Here is a 20849-nt window from a genome sequence, read left to right on the forward strand (position 1 = left end):
CCCATACCTATTACTTCATTCTTCAAGACATATCTTTATTAAGTACTTAAAATGTACACATATAAAGGAATTAAAATAAGATTTTTTTCACAAATGGTGTGTTAAAAATCAGTTAAAAATCGGATTCTCAGTTAGAAACGCATGGAAAAACTCCTCATTCTCAATGTGCTCCGTCTTCTTTGGATTTGGTATCTTTTTCATCATCCAGTCTCACTTTGTATGATTTTTACACCAAACATTATGAACAACATAAGCCCCGGGTTACAATAACTTAACAATACAGCATCAAGTGTGCAGAATATTTACGAAAGCTTGGTTCACCACTTCTCAGGGAGTTTCGCATCACAATCATCCTCAGCTAAGCTCAACCACCCATTTTCCCATTGCTCCTGATTTTGTCAACCAGGTTTAGGAAAGACGGTAAGAGAAATTTGGAAGTACATAAGAAAAAGACACGCGAAACCAGTCCCATTACACTGAGCTGCGATGGGGGACCACAGTGGTGAAACTGCAGCTGTTTGAAAAACATGCCGACAAAAGCAGTGTAGATATTTTGTCTAATGTGATCTAGTCGTTTTGTTTCACTGAGGATATATCATGTAGTTCATTATAAGATATAACATACGGGTAATATGACTTCATTATCAAGGTTGGTATTTAAAAAGAAACAGAAAAAGCCAAAAAAGTGTGAGACGCTCCTTACACTCATCACCAAACCTCATATTCATTGACATGACTCCAAATAAGTATAATTGGATGAAAATGTCGCTTGGAAAGCAGTGATCACAAGGAATTGTGGAATGAACTTATCTCAATTAATTTCAGAAAATATTTTCCTGAAAGTGGATAACAGAAGAAGCACTGGAGCTCCTTTAAAAGGCCACAACTCAGACGACCCAATTTATTTCCCACAATAACAAACCTTCCTGAGCTCCTATAGTTGCTCTATGACCGGCTTTAGGTCCAGGCTGACCGGATTTTTATTACTTTTGCTGGTGTCCTGTGATAAATCACACTGTTTGGGCAAAAGGCACAAGGGGAAAAGGAGGGACAAGCAAAGTTAGAATTCATCTTCAGGGTTACATCTGAACAAAATGTCACGGTATTTCATCAAATTCTTTAAGACAGCGAAGCCTGGACCAAAGCGGTGGCCTGACAATAGTGCCAAAAACCTGTGGATTAGTTATACAGTTATCCATCAAAAATACATATGACAATCAACATGACTTTGCAATTTGTCATTCCAAAAGTTCTTTAGTAAACACCATATGAAAGAGATGCAGGTCAGTGTTGCCCATCGATAACTCATCATCAGGAAACAATGTCCTCTATGTCCTAATGGCTTTTCTTGGCCATTGTGGGCAGTTATTTGATACCATGTCAGTCTTTTCTAACATAATTCATTTTCTAATTCTGTTTCTCCCACCAAAGCAGCATCAACATAAAACCTGATTACTACACCATTACAGCATGTACCATAGCCTATATATACAGACTATATGGAGTGCCACAAAAAAAAATCTGTAAAAGAATAATAAAAATTCATTTGGGAAATATAGAGAAATTAATAAATGAACAAATAAGGCATTTAGATCATTTAAAAACATAAATGGGAATGACATAGAATAATGTGGAAATGTCTATGAGGAATTTTTAGCTTTTAACAGATTTACATTATTTTTGCCTTTTGCTTTTGGCTTTGCTTTAATAGTTTCGTTATTGCTTTTGCTATTTCCCAGTTACTGTAGCTTTTGTTATTCATCCATAGATTTTGCTATCATCATTCCTAGATTGCTTGAGCTTTTTCTCAACTGTTTGCCATTTCCTCTTAGCATTGATTTTACTTTTGCTATTCCTTCAGTCTTTGATATTTGTGAGTTGCTTTTGCTTTTCCCATCTCAATGATCTGATCTCTTTTTGCTTTTATCCCATTCTGAGTACTGCCCTGAAAGAAAACAAAAGAAATTTGCAGGAATTTGTGTGTTCAAGTGTGTGAAGCCTCAAAGCAGTGAATTCGAAGTTATAGTCTTATAGTGAACTTCACTAGCTTGTGAGTCTGGGGTTGTAGGTCACAGGACCAGGCAACTGCACATTCATTCATTCCAGAGTAGCACAAAGAGTGGGTAATTCAGAGTAATTCAGATGAGGGAATAGCAAAAGCAAACGTAAAGTAAAATAAAGGCTAAAATAAAAGCAAAACCAATACAAAGTGACAAATGCAACTGAGAAAAAGCCAAAGCAATACAGTAAGGGTGGTTGCAAAAGCTACTGAGAGACAACAACAGCAAAATCAGTAAAGAAAAATCTACTAAAAAATAACTTAATTAAAACAGTAATCGTTCAACCAAAAGCTACTAAAAAATAATAAAACAAATAACAATAAATCCTTATTCTTTTATTCATATTATTTATATTTCCACATTTATCGTTTAATAAATCCCTCCTCTTATTTACTCATTCATTTACTTTCTCTTTTTACAGATTCATTATTTTTTGTGGCACTCCTGTCATTCCGTAGCCACGGCAAACCAAGCAAACCAAGCAGTTACGGAAGTCAGCATAGCTGTTACATTTCTGAGGAGGTGCAGTTTTGTAGCTTCGGGCATGCTTCTGCATCTTATCTACAGTGTCATATACAAAAGTATCAATTAAGTGCAAGACACTGAAAAAGGGGGGAGCGGGATGCTTGTAGAGATGACAGAAGGGAGATAAATGTGGTAAAATCGGGCTGATAATTGTAAGATTGCAAAGACTGGTCACAGCTTCATGGATCATTTCCACAGGTTTAATGTTTGGCCCAGTATTTGTTTTTAATTCAGTATCCTTGCAGATCATGGTTCGCTGCAGTTGCTTTGGTGGGAAACCAAATCAATTAAATAGGGGCAAATCTCAGCAGGAAAATTCAGAATCAACACGGGGGAAACTGATAGAAAGACAATCCTAGTCCTTTTGCTGCTCCAAGATCAGATCAGACAGCACATTTATGTCTTTCTCTGCCGTGTGGCACTGCAGCACCAGCGTCACCATGTTGTCCTGATCCGGAAAAACCTGAGAGAGCTGCTCTCTGAGGCCAGCTGTCTCCTCTGGAGTCCTGTCCATATTGAGCATCAGTTCAGGACCTGTGGCCCCATGCTGCTGGTGCTGGTGTCCCACGTCCCACCCTCTTCCGTGGACTCTCCCCTTACCGCGGCCGCCTCCGCCCGATGGCTCCAGAGCGACCCCAGGTATTCGGTCGCGGAAGTTTAAGACTTCAGTTTGGGAGCGTGGCGGTTTGGAGGAAGAGGAAGCCGTGGCTAGACCGGCAAAAGAGTGGTTTCCTGGAATGGGACTCCTAAAAAGGGAAACGTGGAATTTAATTCAGAAAAACAGAGAGCATCAAATACAGCAACACATAGGACAACACAAAAGTTACGATACATCTAACTGGTTTATTACCTGTGCTCTGAAAGGAGAAAATCATCCAGGTGAGGCCCCCCTCTGCCCAGAGGGTCATCGGGGATCATGAAGAGATCCCCAACAAATGTGTACTGAAGAAGTCTGAGATCATACCAGTACAAATTATGATCATCATTGCTGTGCTGCTCAGCTATGCCTGAGCTAAAAACAAATCCTGCTTAAAATGTTCTTCTACCTCTTTTTGATGATGTCCCTCCATACAGGGGACTCGTCCGAGAGGTCTCTCAGGTTGTCATTGGTTACAATCACCCCATCTGTCTTTTGTGCAAGCTGCAGTATAAATCTGTGGAAAAAAGGCAGAAGAGGGAAAAAGAAATGCGTGCCAAAGTTTACCAAGAGTCTCCAGACAAAAAACATTATGGCACGAGACGGCGCATCCACCTGTCGTCATATGAGCTGATCCTCTTGCCGTGGACCTCCCTGGAGGGGGTGTAGGAGACCAGGCCCAGCTTCTGCAGCTCCGTCAGATAGTGCTGCTCTGAGAGGCAGGAACAAACAACACAATGTTTTGTCTGCTCAGAGAGAAAACGCCCACACACTTGCTGAGCGCAGACCACAAGGCCATACTCAGTCCTGGTTCGTTTTGCCCTTTAACGTGACTAAGAATACAACCCAAGCCGCACTTTATAATCTCTTCTCTCTCTCTCTGTAACGGCACACAAGCACATAAACATACACATAAACGCGTACACACCCAAGAAGGGTTTCGCAACTTTGAACCCTCCAAGGATAACTGTGGTATCAAGAGCTGTACCAAAAGAAAGGCTTCAAATGCTGGAGGGGAAATTTAACCAACTGATGAATCAATGTGGAGGAATCTTAGCTCATTTTTCCAAACGAAAGACCTGGTAGTTTTTGTATTTTTGTGGACTTTGGTTTGGTTTTTCATGTCATGCTTTGATTGGGTTTTGTTCCTTTTTCTTGCTTGTTAAGTCATGGGTTTTTGTTACGTTCTATTCTTGTCTTGATTTCTCGTATTGTTTCTTGTTGCTCTTGTCTTTACTCTCGTCTTTATTCAGTTCAGTTTCACACTCTTTCAGTAGTTTTCCTCAGTTCCCCTGTTTAGGAGGTTGTTAATTCCACTCATTCCACTTGTGTTCAATCTCCTCAGCTGTTCTCATCCACAAATCACTCTGTTCTGCATTTAGGCTCTCCAGTTCTCTCAGTTGTTGCCAGATCCTCGCCTCCTCATCAGTGGCGGTCCGACACTGATTTACGCCCCGGGCGAAACCCGGTGCTGTCGACCCCAACCCCCCTTCATTATTTTTTTATTACTTTTAATATTATTTTTATCATTTTCCAAATGGCCCTGTACAAAGTCGCCTAGACATATCCATACAGAAAAGGGTGTATAATCTCATATTTTGATATACAAGATATTAAATATGGAATAAAAACATTTCTAGGACCTGTTGGCACTGTTTGAGTCCATCTTTAAGGCCTTTTAGCTATTACAAGCATCTTTCATGGTACATTTTTTTTTTTTTTTAAATCTAGGCGAAGGTAGAAAAATCGTTTAAGAAAAAGTGCAGTTTTCAGGCGTTCCTTCAGGGAAATCACCAGGAATGCTAAGGGGTTAAGGCAGTTAAAATACAATCAGGTGCTACGTTTTTTTGTTTTTTTTTTCACCCCCCTGCGATGCCGCCCCAGGCGCCTGCCCGGTCGGCCCGCCTCTAGGACCGCCCCTGCTCCTCATGTTATTCTCAACCACTTGCGTTATTGTTCTCGTTCCTGGTTCTGGTTTTCTTCTTGTTCTTTGATTTTGTTTCTGTGTTTGGTTTTTGGTATTCTGGAGTAGTACGTGCTTGTTACTTTTGTTACTGTTTTGTATATATATATATATATAAAAAATATATAGATCCTATATAAATAAATTACTTTTTGTTTTCACCTGCCTTAAGTCTGCTCTTTGGGTGCAACTCATCCACCATCTGTGACAGTTGCAACATGAAATACACATTTGGGAATGCCCCTCAAAATGGAAAAATGGCAAATTCAACTATCTTTTTTCCCACATTTCATCAAAGTAAATAAAATATACCTACAAATGCATGACTACAAACATTTAGTGATACATGGAACACACTTTGTTCCTTGTATCACATGTGCAAAATGGTGGATTTTGTTATCTAATTTGATTTTGAATGGAGCCTGCTCTGTTAATCAAACTATGTTTACCTACTGCTGTAAAGCAATGACAATTTTTAACTGTGATTATTCGCATGGCTCTTTTTAGTTAATTGTGATTGATTACATCAAATTTATTCAATTCTGTATTCGTTTCAAGTTTTATCATAATAAAAAAATGTTTCATTGTTCTGGGCCGAGCCTTTCCGTTGAGGACGGTTGGAATTGTGGAGCCCAGACTTCGGAAGAACTGTCATGGAAATATTGTTTACCATATTCAGAGTCTCTAAATTGGAATTAAAAACCCCGTTGATGCAGAAATACGTGCTTGTAACTGAGTCCTCCTTCCAAACTCTGCTCGATTTAAATGGTAAAAAGCAAGCTAGCTTGGCTGCGCATCCAGGCTTCAGGAAAGACAGGCACTACTAGGCGCAAAGTTTCCTAGAGAAATTACAATTTCTAACACTACCAGAGAACTGGGACACTACTATTAATTATCTGGACGTTGACAGTTTTTGTTTTTAACTGGGACTCTGGTCTCTTGCTAGGATTAGCACTGTCAGTATTAGCTTTTTTCTTGGCTAGCAGAGTCTGCTGGATGTACTCTGTTGATATTAAACACACTGAGTCAAAGAGCATAGAGCAATTTCTTCTTCATTATTTGCATCCAGGTTCGCAAACAACGCTGTTGTAAAATTTCCATTGTCAGCTGACACGTCATGCAGATCATAAATCTAATCTTACTGCAGTAATCAGCAGGGATGGTCCATTTGGACTGTAAACAACGTTTGAGTCAGTGTCTCATCATAAAGCTCACCAGACTGCCTATATTCATTGTCTGATCATTAATTCACAGACGTTTTGACTTTTAAGGAAGCCGTTTTATATGAAAAATGGGTTGGGGTGTTTTTGACATCAGTATGGCTGAGGACAGTGATTTATTTGGGTTAGTGATGCACTAATGGGAGAAAAGCTCCTCTTATAATTAGAGACTCTTTCCAGTCTTCAATGATGAGTTTGTAAAAGGGGGTTCAGTAACGTATAGAAGCGTGCGAAGTGCAGGAAATACCATTCAAAGTGAAATCATCAGTTTAGACGGCATCCTTCTGTATTACTTTGGCATAAATATTCCGTTTCGTGGTTTTTAGTCAGCATTGACACTTGAGTTGGCTTTAGAAATGTAGATACACATTGTGTGTAGAGCAGTACAGACAAAAGAGAGAAGCTGAAACATACAATCTTTTAACCATTATTATTATTATTATCAAGACTAAAGTAAGGTTTTTTTCTGTCAGTAAAAATAATATGAAGTTGCGTCGATAAAGTGTATGTACTATGCAAACTCTTAAAATGCTTTTACTATGTATATATGTCAAGTTCACAATACCTTTAATCCTGGGGTCACTCTTTTGCCTCCATTGCGGCAGCAGAGCACTGATGTGACGATGGCCTCGGTCCCAAAAGTGCTGGACAGCGAGAGCAATTCCTCGACAGGAGAAGAAATGACCCAGCCCGTGACTGTAGAGGACATGTAGGGATAACTGTAAAGTTTGCTCACAAAATCAGATACATCCCAAAAGGACAATCAATGTCACAAAAATGATGTCATGAGTTGACGTCATCACAGTTCAGAGGACCTTTGGAACTAAAAATGCCATCCTTGTTTCGACTCTCTTTTGCCACTCTGACAAATGTGGGCAATTAAGACACCAAACTGACGCCCCTTTGTAAGACTATGATGATAAACAAATCATACATGTGGTTGGTGAGCACATTATCTATATATTTTAAACTGTCAACTATCACGCAGACTGAAGTTCACAGCTGTTTGGTGACCCTTGCATCTCTTTCAAAGCATTTTAAGATTTTGACCAATGGCGGGGCTGTGGAAAAAGGTTTTTTTATGACTGTTTTGGTCCGTATGATGACACGGTTATGCAAACACATGTTGAATATGATTATTCTGTTTAACTGGCTGGAGGCAAATAAATGTATCACTGCACCAATAAATGCTATTGGGGGTGAGTTGGAATTTCTGAGTTCCTAGTGAGTCATTTCAGCTTCACCTCCCCAGAAAGAATGAATCTAGATAGAATAGAATAGAAAATACTTTATTCAGCTTTTCTAATCTAAATAGGAAACAAGGTCAAACTGAAGGTATATCTTCAACCCTGAAATTAATATATTTTCTAGACCTATATGGGGAACCATCAACTTAAACATATATTCCCATAACCTGAAAAATGAATATGTGAGACTGTTATAGACAGAGTTTGTCACACTTCCCACCTCATCGCGACATTGCTCCCATCGATGATGATCGTCCTCAGTTTTGGGTCTCCAGGCTTGTCTGTTAGTTTGAGCTCAAAGGAAGTCTGCAGACCCTCCAGGAAGCGCTGCTCCCCTGTCACCACCACTGAAGAAGAAGACATGAAACGTCTTTCTTTCGCTCCGGTGGAGGGCCAGTCACTGACGGAGAAGATGGAGGGTTGAGCTTGAAGTGCTTGCTTTACGGAATTTGAATTATGGCGTTTAGAGGATGAGGAATTGTTGTGAGGTTGATGATTTTGTTTCGAGGTGGCTGACTCTGGCCAATGTCGAGTTTGGCCATGTTGCTTGTTAGACTGAAAACTGGGGAGTGGAGGATTAAGGGATGAAGAATAAGTAGGCATGGGTGGCCCTTTGACTTCAGGCAGGTGGACTTTGTGAGGTGTTTGGGACTGTAAAGGCTGGTGCTGCTTTGGCTGGGAAGTGTATTGGGTTGAAGGCAGTGGCTGTGGTTTGTTAGTCCAAACACACAAATCTGGCTCTGCTACAGAACCAGAAAGGTTCGGCGCCCTAACATGTCCTTTCGCATCAGATTTTCTTTCTTCTTCAAGTTTAAAAAGCTCAACTTCTCCTCTCGCTTCGGCCTCAGCTGGTCCAACTTTTGGCCCTTCTTTTTCCAACACCACATCATCAATCTCCCTTGGCTCTTCCCTGAAGCCATCTGTCTCCCTGATCCCCTCCCTCTGGAGCTCCAGGAGCAGCCGGTGAGTAGATCCATCAGGCATCATGTTGTAGACTTTGGCTACATTCTGCTCGGTGTACCCGCAGCTTACTGCGGCTTTTTTCAACACACCCAAGACAAAGTCTTCTTCTTTTTCTATCACCCCCATCTCCACACTGCCTTCTCCCTGACAGTGTTTGATCCTTCCAATTGCCCCCTCTTCCTCTCCTTGTTGGACTTCAACTATTTCTCCATTACTACCTATCGTCTTACCTCCTCCTGTAGCTTCGCTCTTATCCTCTTTGTGCTCTGTTTCACAGGGCCTGTTTCCCTGGTTCAAAGCCACACTTTCTTGATTTTTACCACCAATCGCCTGCCCCCGATCACTGTGATCCTGTTCCTGCTGGACCAAATCCAGAATCTGCGATGCTTCCTTCGGTCCTGTTCTCGCAAGGACTCGTTTCACTACATCCTCTGTGTAACCCATAGCTGTGAAAAACTTCAAAAGAAGCAAAAACTCCTTGTTTCCCATTGACAAATGTGGCTCCTGTTCTTTATCCTCTTGATTGCCCTCGATGCTCGTTGCTTGTTGCATGGGCTGTTCCTCTCCCATCTCCTGTGGAGCGGGTGGGAGTCTGTCCTCGGCACCCTCTGCCCTCCCTCTGTTGCCTGCAGGGGGAAAAAAAGATTGAAAGAAGGAGTCCTGAGCAAAGTCTTCCAAAAGACTTGTATCCATCCGTTCACCCCATCTGTCCGTAGAGCTGGAAGGATCTGGGAGTGTTTGCTTAGTGGCATTTTGTGGCATTTCCCACATGTTAGTAGAGTCCCCCCGAGATTTAGCACCTGTATTCCCATCCACCAGCGCTGGGCTCGGGCCCAATCCAGGGCCAGATTCTTTCACCAAATCCAGCAGGATTTCTTTCACTGATCCCGGCAGCACAAGAAGGTCCAGGATGTGCCTGTCCTCCCATTTCTCCACAAGAGTTTTGAAGGCTCGGCGTGAATCCAGGGACTCACCCAAGGCTTTCTCCCCAAAGTCTGTGCGTCTGGTTTGTGTGCCCTCATACCTCGCCACCAGGTCTGCAATAAGGGAGTAGGCTCGCACCACTGGCTCCGCGAGACCGGATATAAGCAGGAATCCAGGCGAGCCAACCTGTTTGGTAACAGGAAAACAGATCTGCATGAATTGAGCTCATACTTCGTGGCAGCAAGATAAAGATGTAACAAGAGCTTGAAAGATACAAGACAACTTACAAACCCTAATTCCAATGAAGTTGGGACATTTTGGGAAAACGTAAATAAAAGCGGAATACGATTTGCAATCCTTTTCAATCTACATTCAATTGAATATACTACAAAGACACAAGATTCAATGTTCAAACTGATGAACTTTATTGTGTTTATTTTGGCAAATATTCACATTTTGAATTTGATGCCTTGAGAAATACTCCAAAAAAGCTGGAGCAGGGCAACAAACTCTGGGAAAGTTGAGGAATGCTAAAAAAAAATACCTGTGAGAAACATTCCACAAGTGAACAGGTTAATTGGAAATAAGTGAATGTCCCGATTGGGTTTAAAAAGAGCATCCCCGGGGCGGTCGGTGGCATAGTGGGTTAAGCAGCCGCCCCATGTACAGAGGCTACAGTCGCTGCAGCTGGCCCCGGTTCGAGTCCCGCATCGGACGGCCCTGTGCTGCATGTCGTTCCCCCTCTCTCTGCCCCCTGCTTCCTGTTTCCCTCCAACTGTCATTAAAGGCATAAAAAGCCCCACCCCAAAAAAAGATGCGGGGAATCCGTAGAAATTTCTGTACAAAAGCGGCAAAACTAACATTGCATGCCCGTGAACCTTTGATCCCTCAGGCGACATCATTCTGTGAAGGATGTTACCATGTGGGCTCAGGAACACTGAAGGCAACCACTGTCAGTTAACACAGCCTGTCGCTACATCTAGTGCATCCAAGTGCAAGTTAAAACCTGACCATGTGAAGCGAAAACCATGTATCAGAAACACTGCGGTAACTGGGTAACTTTCTCACCTGTAAAGGCACCATTAATGCTGAAAGGTGCACACATACTCTTTTTCAAGGACGTCCCTGTTTACTCAGCAAATCAATGCCAGGCCACCTTCTGCACATGTTACAACGGCATGGCTTCATAGTGAAAGAGTGTGGGTATTATATCAGCGCAAAATATCATCCCGGAGTGCTGAGTGACTGAAGCAAGAATGGGAAATAATTCCACCCGCAAAGCTTCAACAATTAGCATCCTCAGTTCCTTCGCTTATTCGGTGCTGTTAAAAGGAAAGGTGCTGCAACACAGTGGTAAACATGCGCAGTGTCTTTGCAGTGTATTCAATAGATAGGTTCAATACAGGTTGAAAAGGATTTGCAAATCACTGCATTCTGCTTCTTATTTAAATTTTCCACAATGTCCAAAATTCATTGGAATTGGGCCTTGTACCAGCTATTTCTTAAATGCAGAAAAGATTTTACAGTTGTGGAAAGCCATCTTTAAAATGTGAGGGATTTAAAAGACTTGTTAGTCGAGCAAACTTTTTTTGCTGCTTTTGTTTCGTTTGAGCCTCCAGCGTTAGCTCCCTGTTACGATGGACGGCTCTCATTCAATCATTCAAATAAATATGGGGTATCAGGTTTTTTTTTGTTTTGTTTTTCAACCCAGTCTGCTGCACAAATGACTGACGTGAACCTGAAACTTTCACATACATTAAAATCAACAGCCTATGATATCATCCTCAGCTGAGGTTTAACCCATCAATGACATCGGCCACACCGAGTTTAAAGCGCTTAAAATGAACGGATCGAGTCTTTAAAAAAAAAAAAAAAACTACAATTTTTAATTACTACAATGAAGGGAAGAGACATCGGTAACGTTATTTTCCCAACTCGTTGCCTCCCCAACTAACGCCTATAAGTGAAAAAGAAAGATGTCGAAAAGCAGATCATTTTTCCCTCAGTTCTACATTTGCGTTCTAAGAAATCATGTTTAAAATAGATTAAAAATTCCCAATGACCACATCGTGGTTTTACATGTAAAGGAAGATTTTATTTCTTGAAGACGTGTGACAAAATCTCAGCTGATGACGTAACACTGATATTGACTAATAATGTGTTTTTTGTTGGAATAACGAATGTGATTTTTAGATATCACAAGTCAGTATCGTTGTTACGCTCTCAGTGGAAAACGCCTGAGCATGACACACCAAGCTGGCGGGGCATTTGTTAAGTGATGCAAGTGTTTCAATTCAACGTGGCCTCAACTGGCCTTTTTGACTTCTTCCAACCCTTTTAGAGCCTTGTGTTAATTCATTTTTAAACCTCTATGGCTAAGCAATGAAAGTCAGTTTCAGGGTGATGGTTATAGCCTTTTAAATACTCTCAGGGTGACAAATTATAAAAACATATCACTCTTCTTTGCAGAGATTACATACGCAAAGAATTCAAATTGAATATTGGACTCACAGTTAATGTCTCTCTTATTCTATTCTTCTATCTATTCTTCATCTCTCAAACTCTGAGCACTGCTCGATCATTTCTGACATTTCATAGTAGATAATTAGCTCATTAGTTTGGGAAACAATGGATAAGTTCCCAAAAATGAACACAAATTGATTGCTGTAGTAATGACGTCGACGTGCAACACTTACCACAATATGTGCTGAGGTGTTTCTTATCAGGCTGTCCACGAACAGCCCTCTGGCTCCACAGAAGATGCAGTGAAGGACCCCGGGGTACGAAACTTCCTGCTGCTCCTCCTGATTCACAAGTCCCTTCACAAATAACTAAAAGACAGAGATGTGTCATCTCATGGTCGTGTTGTAAAAGTAGCCGTACTATTATAGCTAAAATCTAGACAGTCTGTGCCGATATTGAGGAGGACTGCTTTTTCTTAAAAAAACATTTCAAAGATAGATCATTCCGTGTGTATCTTGATCATTTATGTGTGCTGCAGGTCCACTGACTCGTCTGTTTCACATCTTTCCGCTGAATCACATGGTCTCTCTTTTCTTTCTATTAGCTGCAACATCCACAATTTGCTGATATTTGAACAAACTTGGTCAACTAATAAAGGCTGAGAACAAGCATGTAAAGGTGCCTTTAGAACACTTTTATGACATGTCTCATTGTCCCAGTGCTCGATACCACTACTGCACTTTTGCTCGGTGTTACTAAGCCTTGGTTTTTCATAATTGACTGATTAGTGAGTTTGAAAAACGTTGCCTGAAGCGGCAGTCAAAAAAAAATAATTGTCCCAATTTTCTGATCAAATTTGTCATATGTTACATGTGTCTGTCTGTCAACATCCATTTTTTTTTGTACAAATTTTTTATTGATTTTCACAAGCAAATATCAATACAATAGACAAGAGTACAGCTATTGAACTTACCCTCCCTCCCCCCACCCCTCTACATGGGAGTCACTACAACAGTTCACAAACAGTTACACAGACAATTTTGTTGGATTTTCTTCAGTAACAAGTCTTTAACTCTGGTAATTCCATTGGACCAAGTTTGCATCGTCCTTGGTTTGGCACCATTTGTCCTTGCAGAAGAAAGTTCAAGATAAAGAATGTCCAAAAACATATGCAGCCAGTGTTCCAGCGATAAATTGTGGGGAGGTATGTCAACATCCATTTTAAGCTTTTTCTTAAAAATGGAACCCAGCTTTTCTTTTAGCTAAAAATTGCACACTGTTAAAGGAGCTTGAGTGGAAATTCTTGGAAAAAAAACCCAGAAACAACACAAAAAAAAACTAAATGGGACTTTAGGCTGCAGCTTCATTCAGTGTTTAGAAAAAATGAGCAGGATTGGATTCATAAGGTGAGCAGAAACTGACCCGTCCCCAAAAGCTTGACCGTTATAAATAAACCTACTAGTCTACAACACATTAGCCTCGGACCAGCAACTAGCTAGCTAACTTCTCCACCTCCGTCACAGAAATGTATCTTTCCTGGATGCCAGAATTTGCAGAACCTGGGCCGTCTAACTAAACTGCAGAGAAATAACGAGTGCATAGAAAAAAATGGATTCATTCTGTGAAGAGTGGAGAAGAAATGAGGCGCAACCACAGACCTGGCAACATGCATCAGCTCACACAAAAGATAACATCAGTTACTGGCTGAGGACCGGCAACTTCTGCAATAAAAAGCTACTTGCGCAGTGTACAGTATAGCTACAGTTTTGCTTGAAGATGATCAGATGAATTTGCCTTCTTTTTTCAAGTCTTATTGGAGAGGTTTTACACAGCCATCTTTACAAATTGTTACTAAACTTGTATCAATCCCAATAAAATTAGAGTACATCATCAAAATGAACAAGAAACAAAATCAGAAAAGAAAAATCACCATCATACTGGTTACTGTATACTGTAGTGCACTATTATTGCCTGTTTTGTTTCCAACTCATGTCAGGGTTAAATCCCTATAATAATGTCAGCGTCAGCGGGCTTGGATTGAAGAATGCTTGGGGTGTTCACACTTACTCGAGGCAGGTTCTGCACCCATGGTTTCTTGTGTGCACGCGAGGTACATGCATCGGGCTCAAAGAAGGTCAGGGGTAAAAACCGCCACGCAGTTACAAGAACAGAAGACAACACAAAGACAGGAAGCAAAAACCAACAGCGCTTTTGGGGATTTTCCCTTTCGTTCGGTGTGTTTCATAGCTTTGTGTGTATGGACAAAGGGCTTCAGATGTTAAAAAAGCCTAAAGTCCACAACAAAGAGACGTTCCCTCTCTACACCAGAGGGAACTGGTTCTGAATCAGTCCCACACCCCAGGTGTTTTTTCCCCTTATTACTTGTCTACATCACCATATAATACATTTGCATAATGCCTACCTTGTGGCTAGGTTTTGCCACAGCCTCACACAAATAATGAGCAGCATCCCTGAACTCTCCTACACTGACTAATCAGAGCAAACTAGCTCTTTCAGACAGATGCAGACAAGATGTGATGCAGGGGTGTATGGTATGAGTTGCAGACCCCCCCCCCCCAACAATAAGATCAGGAACCATAAGAGCCCAATAATTTGAGCTCTTTAATCTCTTCAAACTTTCTTCTTTGTGATGTTAGATTATTCTAAACTGAATTCTAGATGAGAGAACTGAGAGGTTCCTGATTTTATTGACTTATTTTTCGGAGTTCTAGTCCTTTTGTTTTGCTGTCTTGTGCCCATTTATTTTCCATATACATATATTTTTTAATGAGTACTTGTTCATATCTTCGATCTCGGTCACGCTATCCACGAAAAAGGTTGCTGAACTCGTCTGTGAGCATTTGTGCTGCATATTGTTTTCCATTGCACAAGGACAAACTTTGCTCACTTGAGCTACTTTACAAGCATAATGGCCAAATGACTTTATTTTCTGTGTGAACAAAACATGATGTCATTATTCATGAGTCGCTAGGTTGAAAAATTTAGCTGTGAAACTCAGATGAGACTTGTTGATCAAGTTTCTATGTTGAGTCAGTTATCTGTAAGAATGCCTTTTAATCCGAGCTGCTTTCACACTTGCATAGCAGCTGTCAGAAGCCTGCCATGAGACAGTATTCAGTGCTGTATGCACCTGCGTCAGTGCCACCGTCTAGACACGCCTACGGTGAGGGACTTGCCAGCTCTTGACTGATCAAAACATTCAACATGGCTGCTGCCAGAATCAACAGGACAGGGAGTATTAATAATGAATACCATCTTCAAATTAAAGGCGCCTGGTTTCTGGGATCGTTGCGACCTTCCAAAGACTCTGCAGACCACAGACATTCAGTGGGGTTACATGGCACTGAAAGGATCGGATTATTGGCTAAATTACAATAAGACTGAGTTATTAAGTGCATGTAGACACCTTAGTCTGACAAGAAATTGGATCGGATCGGATTACTCGCGATCGGATTAAAACCCCGAGATAACTCGGTTGAAAGTCAAATTAAACGTGCTTGTAGACGGTGAAGCACGTGGTGAATTAGACTTTGCGTTCTGCGCATGCTCGAGATTTTTTCCCGGGGTCGTGAACCAGAAGTTGGAAGAGACGATATTACTGTTGTAGTCGCCGTCAGAAAGAAACAAACAACGCGATGGAGAATGCGCCCTTGTGCATCGCGTTTGTGCAATAAGCAAGTTTACCTCAAACAAAATGTAGAGGGACGTAGCTTCATCTTGCTCTTGTTTGCCATTTTCTTGAATGCCTGAGTTTGTTGTTGTTGTTGTTGTTGAAGGGGTCAACCGGAAGTGGCTCTATTAGCAATAGTTGAAATGGGTACAGCGCCACCTATCATATCGGAGTATGACATGCTTTGTGCCTCTGATCCGAGTCATTCACCGCCATATATCCAAGGATAATTACCCTTGCTCAACTCATTCTTATTGTAATTTAGCCAATAATCCGATCCTTTCAGTGCCATATAACCCCACTGAGTGACATTTGGTCAGAAATTGGCTTCCTGCTGATTATGTGTACCTCCTTTCTACGCCGGGAAAAAAATCCCAAAAAACCTGAAATCAGGTTCATTCTAAGATGCTTTATTTCATTCATATTTTTGTCATTAAATCTGAAACCATGGATGAAATCAAAAGAACTTTGTTAAAAGAAACCCTGACTTCTTTCTGAGTCTGGTACAGTCGATTGCTGCACCGCTCTTCACCTTTTTATTTGCGTCAAACAGTCCGTGGCCATTGAGCCAGCTGTCTTTTTCCCCCCACTCAGTGGCTTAAAGTCCAGTCACATGTCTGATGACATCGTGTGCATTCCTTTAAAAGAGGTATATGTCATCTTCTTACCAACTCTTTAATGACTCAGGTAACATTATGAGAGATCTAAATTAGTGTATAGCTTTTCTAGCCTATTCAAAGAAATTGCATCAAGTCATGAAAAGCCAGCTAAATTACGCATAAATAGAGAAATGATACTGCCCACACTTTTACTAACTAGTGTTAAGCTTATGGACCTCAAATGTAACAATAAGTATGTTCATTGAGTCTTCCAGAGAAAGAACAGAATTATTCCAAAGGCCGAGGTTTATCGGAGATCCTATCCTAGATATTATTAATTGTGGCAGTTTCGCTTTTACCTTTTAAGTACTGCATCTCTAACAAGGCTAAAGAAGTGCACTTTAAGAATCTTTAAGATATGACCCATGAAATTTATCATGGCTTTGTAAAATTGATGTGTTTTGCACCTAAACCTAACACTGAAACGATCTCTCTCCTTATTTTGAGTGTCAGGTTTCCTATAAAGATTCCTGATGGATCTTAAATCCCGATTTTCAGTCAAACCTAATGCCACATCCCCATTTAACCTTTAAGATATTATTTGTTTACATGAAAATCCCAGAGGATGGCAACCATCATCTAATTCTACGATAACCTATTTATTTGCAGCTAAATGTATTGACTTTTGAACTTTTATGCTATGATTAAATCGCTGTAAACACAAAGCATACATTTACTATCATGATTAAGATTCTTATTTAAAATTTTTTGGACATACCATTGTGCTTGTTGTTTATTTATCCTATACGATGGGGGGGGGGGGGGGGAAGCACTGACAGACACAGCTGCAGCACATGATCATATAAAGAAATCTGTGATGAGGATCACTTTGACAAACTTTGTCATGCAGCTTTGATGACACATACTGGTGATATTAAATAACCTTTTAAATGATTTTTACAAATATTTGACAAACTTTTGGGCACAAAGAAGTGATTTAACTTTGTACAATGAAACCAGGAAATTGTCTTACTTTAGCGGCTGTCACACTTGTGCTCGGCCCTCTTAGTTTCAGCCAGATCTGACCATTGTTGCCGTGAGGCAAATCCTCTGCTCCGATTCCAAAGGTCACCCTAAAGATCCGCTCCACGGTGCTATGCAGTGAGTTCAGAGATCCCCGCAACATCCCGGCACATGCGAATTCATCCTCAACCTCCGGCTCGCCGTCACCTGCTTCGCCCCCATCGCTTCTTTCACTGTCCATCGCGTCTTCTTAAATCGCTGGCAGCGAGTCGAACATACTGTGAAATAAAAAACATGAGTTTTTGAGAGTAGTTTTTGAGTTGTGATGGTGAAAAGAGAAAGTGAAGGCTTCTATGGTTTTTTTGTGCTCATAAAGACAAAATGATTTAGTCCAATAATGGCCTAAATCCAGCAGGCCAAGTGAAGAAGAATTCAGCCCAGATGTGGTATGAATTATGGCTGTGTTCACCAGTATATATCAAATGGTCCAAATTGACAAACCAAGAGCTTAATAAAATCTGGCAACCGTTAACAGGTCAGAGCTGGGACACTATTGGTGAGGTGCAGAAAACAATATAACAATTGACAAGTGATGGTAATAACGGCGTTACTAACGGCCTTATTTTTTTCAGTAACGAGTAATCGAATTTATACTTTTCCCATCGTTGCAACGCCGTTGCTGAGAATTTGGTTGAATGAAGGATGATGATTGGCTGGGCGGGCCCTGCTCACGCTGTCTCACTGCACGCTCTGACTGCCAAACACAACAAGACAGCGACAATGACGACGAGCTAGGGAAATTCAGAGGTTGGCGTTCCTCAAACTGGAAGTACCAGCACAACATCTCGCTCATTGAAATTAAAGGCAAGAATGTTTACGTAACATGCACTCTATGCCCAGGAAAAAAGACTTTATCCACGTCTGCCTCTGCAATCTATTGAGTTCAAATAAATACCAAATGTTCTAAAATACTGTACTTAGTGTTTTTATTCCTCAATCAGTTGACATAAACATCTTTGACGCCAAAGATGTTATAGAACGCAATAGCGTACAGAACATGAAAAATAACGTCACAGTTACTTTGCTGAGTGACTAATTACTCTTACAGTGAGGTAACTGAGTTACTAACTCGATTACTTTTTGGGAGAAGTAATTTGTAACTGTAACTTATTACTTTTTTTAAAGTAAGATGACCAACACTGGCCTTGTTGACCTTGTTGTCCCAATCCATGTGGCTCCTCAGGATACACTCAAATCTTGTCCTAATTTGAACTTTGACTTGAACTGAAGTCTAGTGTTTTCTTGCAATGGGCTTTTTTTTTGATGACGGACATACACATGTCCAAGCTGTTACATATTTTGCTGGTGTACTGTTGTTGCATCGCCACCATCGCCTCGCCTAGCTGCGGATGCTAGGCAGCTGATAGCAACTTTGGAGACAGCTGGTAGATCACAACCAAAGCAGCCAGAGGTTTCTTGCTCGCTCAACCAATCGGTGAGCAGTTAATCCTTTCTAATACTTCCTTTGCAGGTGACCCCCTGTGAGCCAAATGACTCTCTTCATAACATGCCCATGCTTAACATGTCTTTTGTTCCTCTATGTGAAACGTATTGGCTGTGTGACCTCGCCTTTTTGAGATTGTAGTTGGCAATCTGCAGATTCAAAACACATATCCCCGCCCATATCACTGACGGCTGGTTATGCTTGTGAAATGTCATGTCATGTCACTATACAGTACAACTTGTAGACATGTTAACAAGAAACGAGACTGAACTTTTTTTTTTTTTTCTAGCAGAGGGGAGGCATAAAGAATTGATGCACAAATGCATTAGCAGCCTTTTACTGTACCTGGTTGTGGTCCCTTTAAAGCATCAGAGGGGAATTATTTTCTCTCCTTACTTTCTCACCCACAGACAAGTGAAACATGACAAGGGGCCCAAACTAGACACCTAATGGAGTCACAACCCAGGAGGTATGGAGTCATCTACTTACAGTGTTATAGATTAATAATAATTTAAATTTTAAAAAAAATGGCGCGGGGGGGAGGGAGGGTGAGAAGCAAGTGAAATACAATGCACATTATTGATCTTATAGTCCCAATTGAGTGCTGGCGCATAGTAAAGCGCTTAAAGTAGCCTGAAACGGAATCGTTCCATCCACACCTGAAATAACATGTCCTGTAAACAAAGCGCTGACAACTTATGACAGATGTTTGTCCGTTTTTACGCCGCAGTCCTTTGCTTTTGATCAACAACACTCCTACGCTGCCTGGTTTACAATGAACTCCTGTAACTTATTAGCAGTACGTCTATTTCAAACATAACGCTCGTTAACTAAAGAACGCGTAAAGCCAGCGTCCTCGATGTGCCCCGATGAGATAATATGTTGGGAAACATGTCTCTCATAAGATCAGAGCCTGTGCCATCCAGAAACCAAACGGGAAACGGAGAAAACCCTCGTGCCAGAACACAGCAGCACAACTTTTTTAGGTTTTCGACATAAAAAAAAAGAAAAAAAAGAATTGTCAAATCTTTCGGTGTCGCTTTTCTTACGTGAGGTCGGTCGCTCTGAGCCCTCAGGAGTTTCGTTTCCACCAGCGGCCGCTCGCTCCGGGTCTTCCGCAATTATACAGCAACAACAAACACGAGTCCAGAGTTCAGCGAATGTTGCAATGATCGATCCTCGGTGGGCAGGAGGGAAGGAGGGAAGGAGCTGGGCCGAGCGTCTCCGCTGGAGCTGCGACGGCTGCCGGGCGGATAAGGAAGCCTGCGCCGGGGCTGAACATCACGTCGGGGGGTGAAAAACCCCGAACACAAAACCGAAACTAAACCCAACTGCTGTTAGGCAGGGTTTGAAGTCGATTCGGCTATGAGACGAGGGCTGTAATAGCTTGATAATATTGTTTTATCACAGTCATGCGCGGCTCTGAACACGCGAAATGATTCGGATGATAAATATGTCTTAAAGTCACACACATTGCTCCTTTGTGTACGTCTGTTGCACGTTTATTCAGCGAAATGATTTCTACGACACTTGGCAATAAACATTTAAAAGAAGAAGAAGAAAAAAGCACATCTATAGATGATGTTTTTAGGATATATGTTTGAAAATGTTAGTTTGAGGTTTTTTTTATCAGAGTCAAACAGGAGATAAAGGGGATTTCCACTGACGTCAGAGGCGGGTTTTTTTCCCCTTTTTTTTTCTTGTTGCTACAGCGTCCAACCCAGTGACAGACTTCAGTGGTAGCCGTGTGTAACACTTCGAGGCAGCACGTCCAGTTTCCATAAAACGCTCGCTTCTGTGTTTGCTAACTGAAAAGAGGGTTTTTGTGACAAAGACGGGAAAAAGGACGTTTCCTCCCACACAACATCCTCTGTGCGCAAATCTAAAAATGGGGGGTACTATAACAAACGCAACATATCCACAAAGTCATATAAAACGACACAGTCATTCTCTGTCTGAAACAAGCAGTTTTCACCCCCTTCTATTAAAGCCCCCCCTTCATCCATAAAAGCCAACTTTATTCTTATTGG

The 20849-nt window shown here is 41.2% G+C and overlaps 2 protein-coding genes across 3 annotated transcripts in view; one reads left to right on the forward strand and one right to left on the reverse strand.

Annotated features, from left to right (window-relative positions):
• Window positions 1–20205, reverse strand: khnyn (KH and NYN domain containing). Of its 2 annotated transcripts, XM_075451584.1 has the most exons (10): window positions 19869–20205; window positions 17326–17593; window positions 12236–12370; window positions 9416–9725; window positions 7873–9241; window positions 6971–7101; window positions 3838–3934; window positions 3632–3739; window positions 3436–3537; window positions 1–3331 (listed from the first exon to the last, which is right to left on the reverse strand). In XM_075451584.1, the coding sequence occupies exons 2-10, from the start codon at window positions 17554–17556 to the stop codon at window positions 2941–2943; spliced, it is 2874 nt and encodes a 957-aa protein (XP_075307699.1). In that variant the 5' UTR covers window positions 17557–17593; window positions 19869–20205; the 3' UTR covers window positions 1–2940. The 2 variants fall into 2 exon arrangements, with proteins under 2 accessions (XP_075307699.1, XP_075307698.1); XM_075451583.1 differs by having other exon boundaries at window positions 7873–9725.
• ripk3 (receptor-interacting serine-threonine kinase 3) overlaps window positions 19217–20849 on the forward strand; it is a 15555-nt gene continuing 13922 nt past the window's right edge. The window contains exon 1 of the mRNA XM_075451586.1: window positions 19217–19288. The gene's annotated coding sequence lies outside the window, so the exon portion shown is untranslated. The remainder of the gene's footprint in view (window positions 19289–20849) is intronic.

The sequence above is a fragment of the Odontesthes bonariensis genome, chromosome 19 (genome assembly GCF_027942865.1).
Source record: "Odontesthes bonariensis isolate fOdoBon6 chromosome 19, fOdoBon6.hap1, whole genome shotgun sequence".
NCBI classification, from domain to species: Eukaryota; Metazoa; Chordata; class Actinopteri; order Atheriniformes; family Atherinopsidae; genus Odontesthes; species Odontesthes bonariensis.

What these genes read in the sequence shown, in the direction of transcription:
- khnyn (XM_075451583.1), bottom strand. Translation starts at nt 17,556, where the DNA reads ATGGACAGTGAAAGAAGCGATGGGGGCGAAGCAGGTGACGGCGAGCCG. An exon ending in ACACCTCAGCACATATTGTG is followed by an intron (nt 9,726 to 12,235) that starts GTAAGTGTTGCA and finishes GTTACCAAACAG; the next exon opens with GTTGGCTCGCCTGGATTCCT. An exon ending in GAGTGACCCCAGGATTAAAG is followed by an intron (nt 3,935 to 6,970) that starts GTATTGTGAACT and finishes CCTGCCTCTCAG; the next exon opens with AGCAGCACTATCTGACGGAG.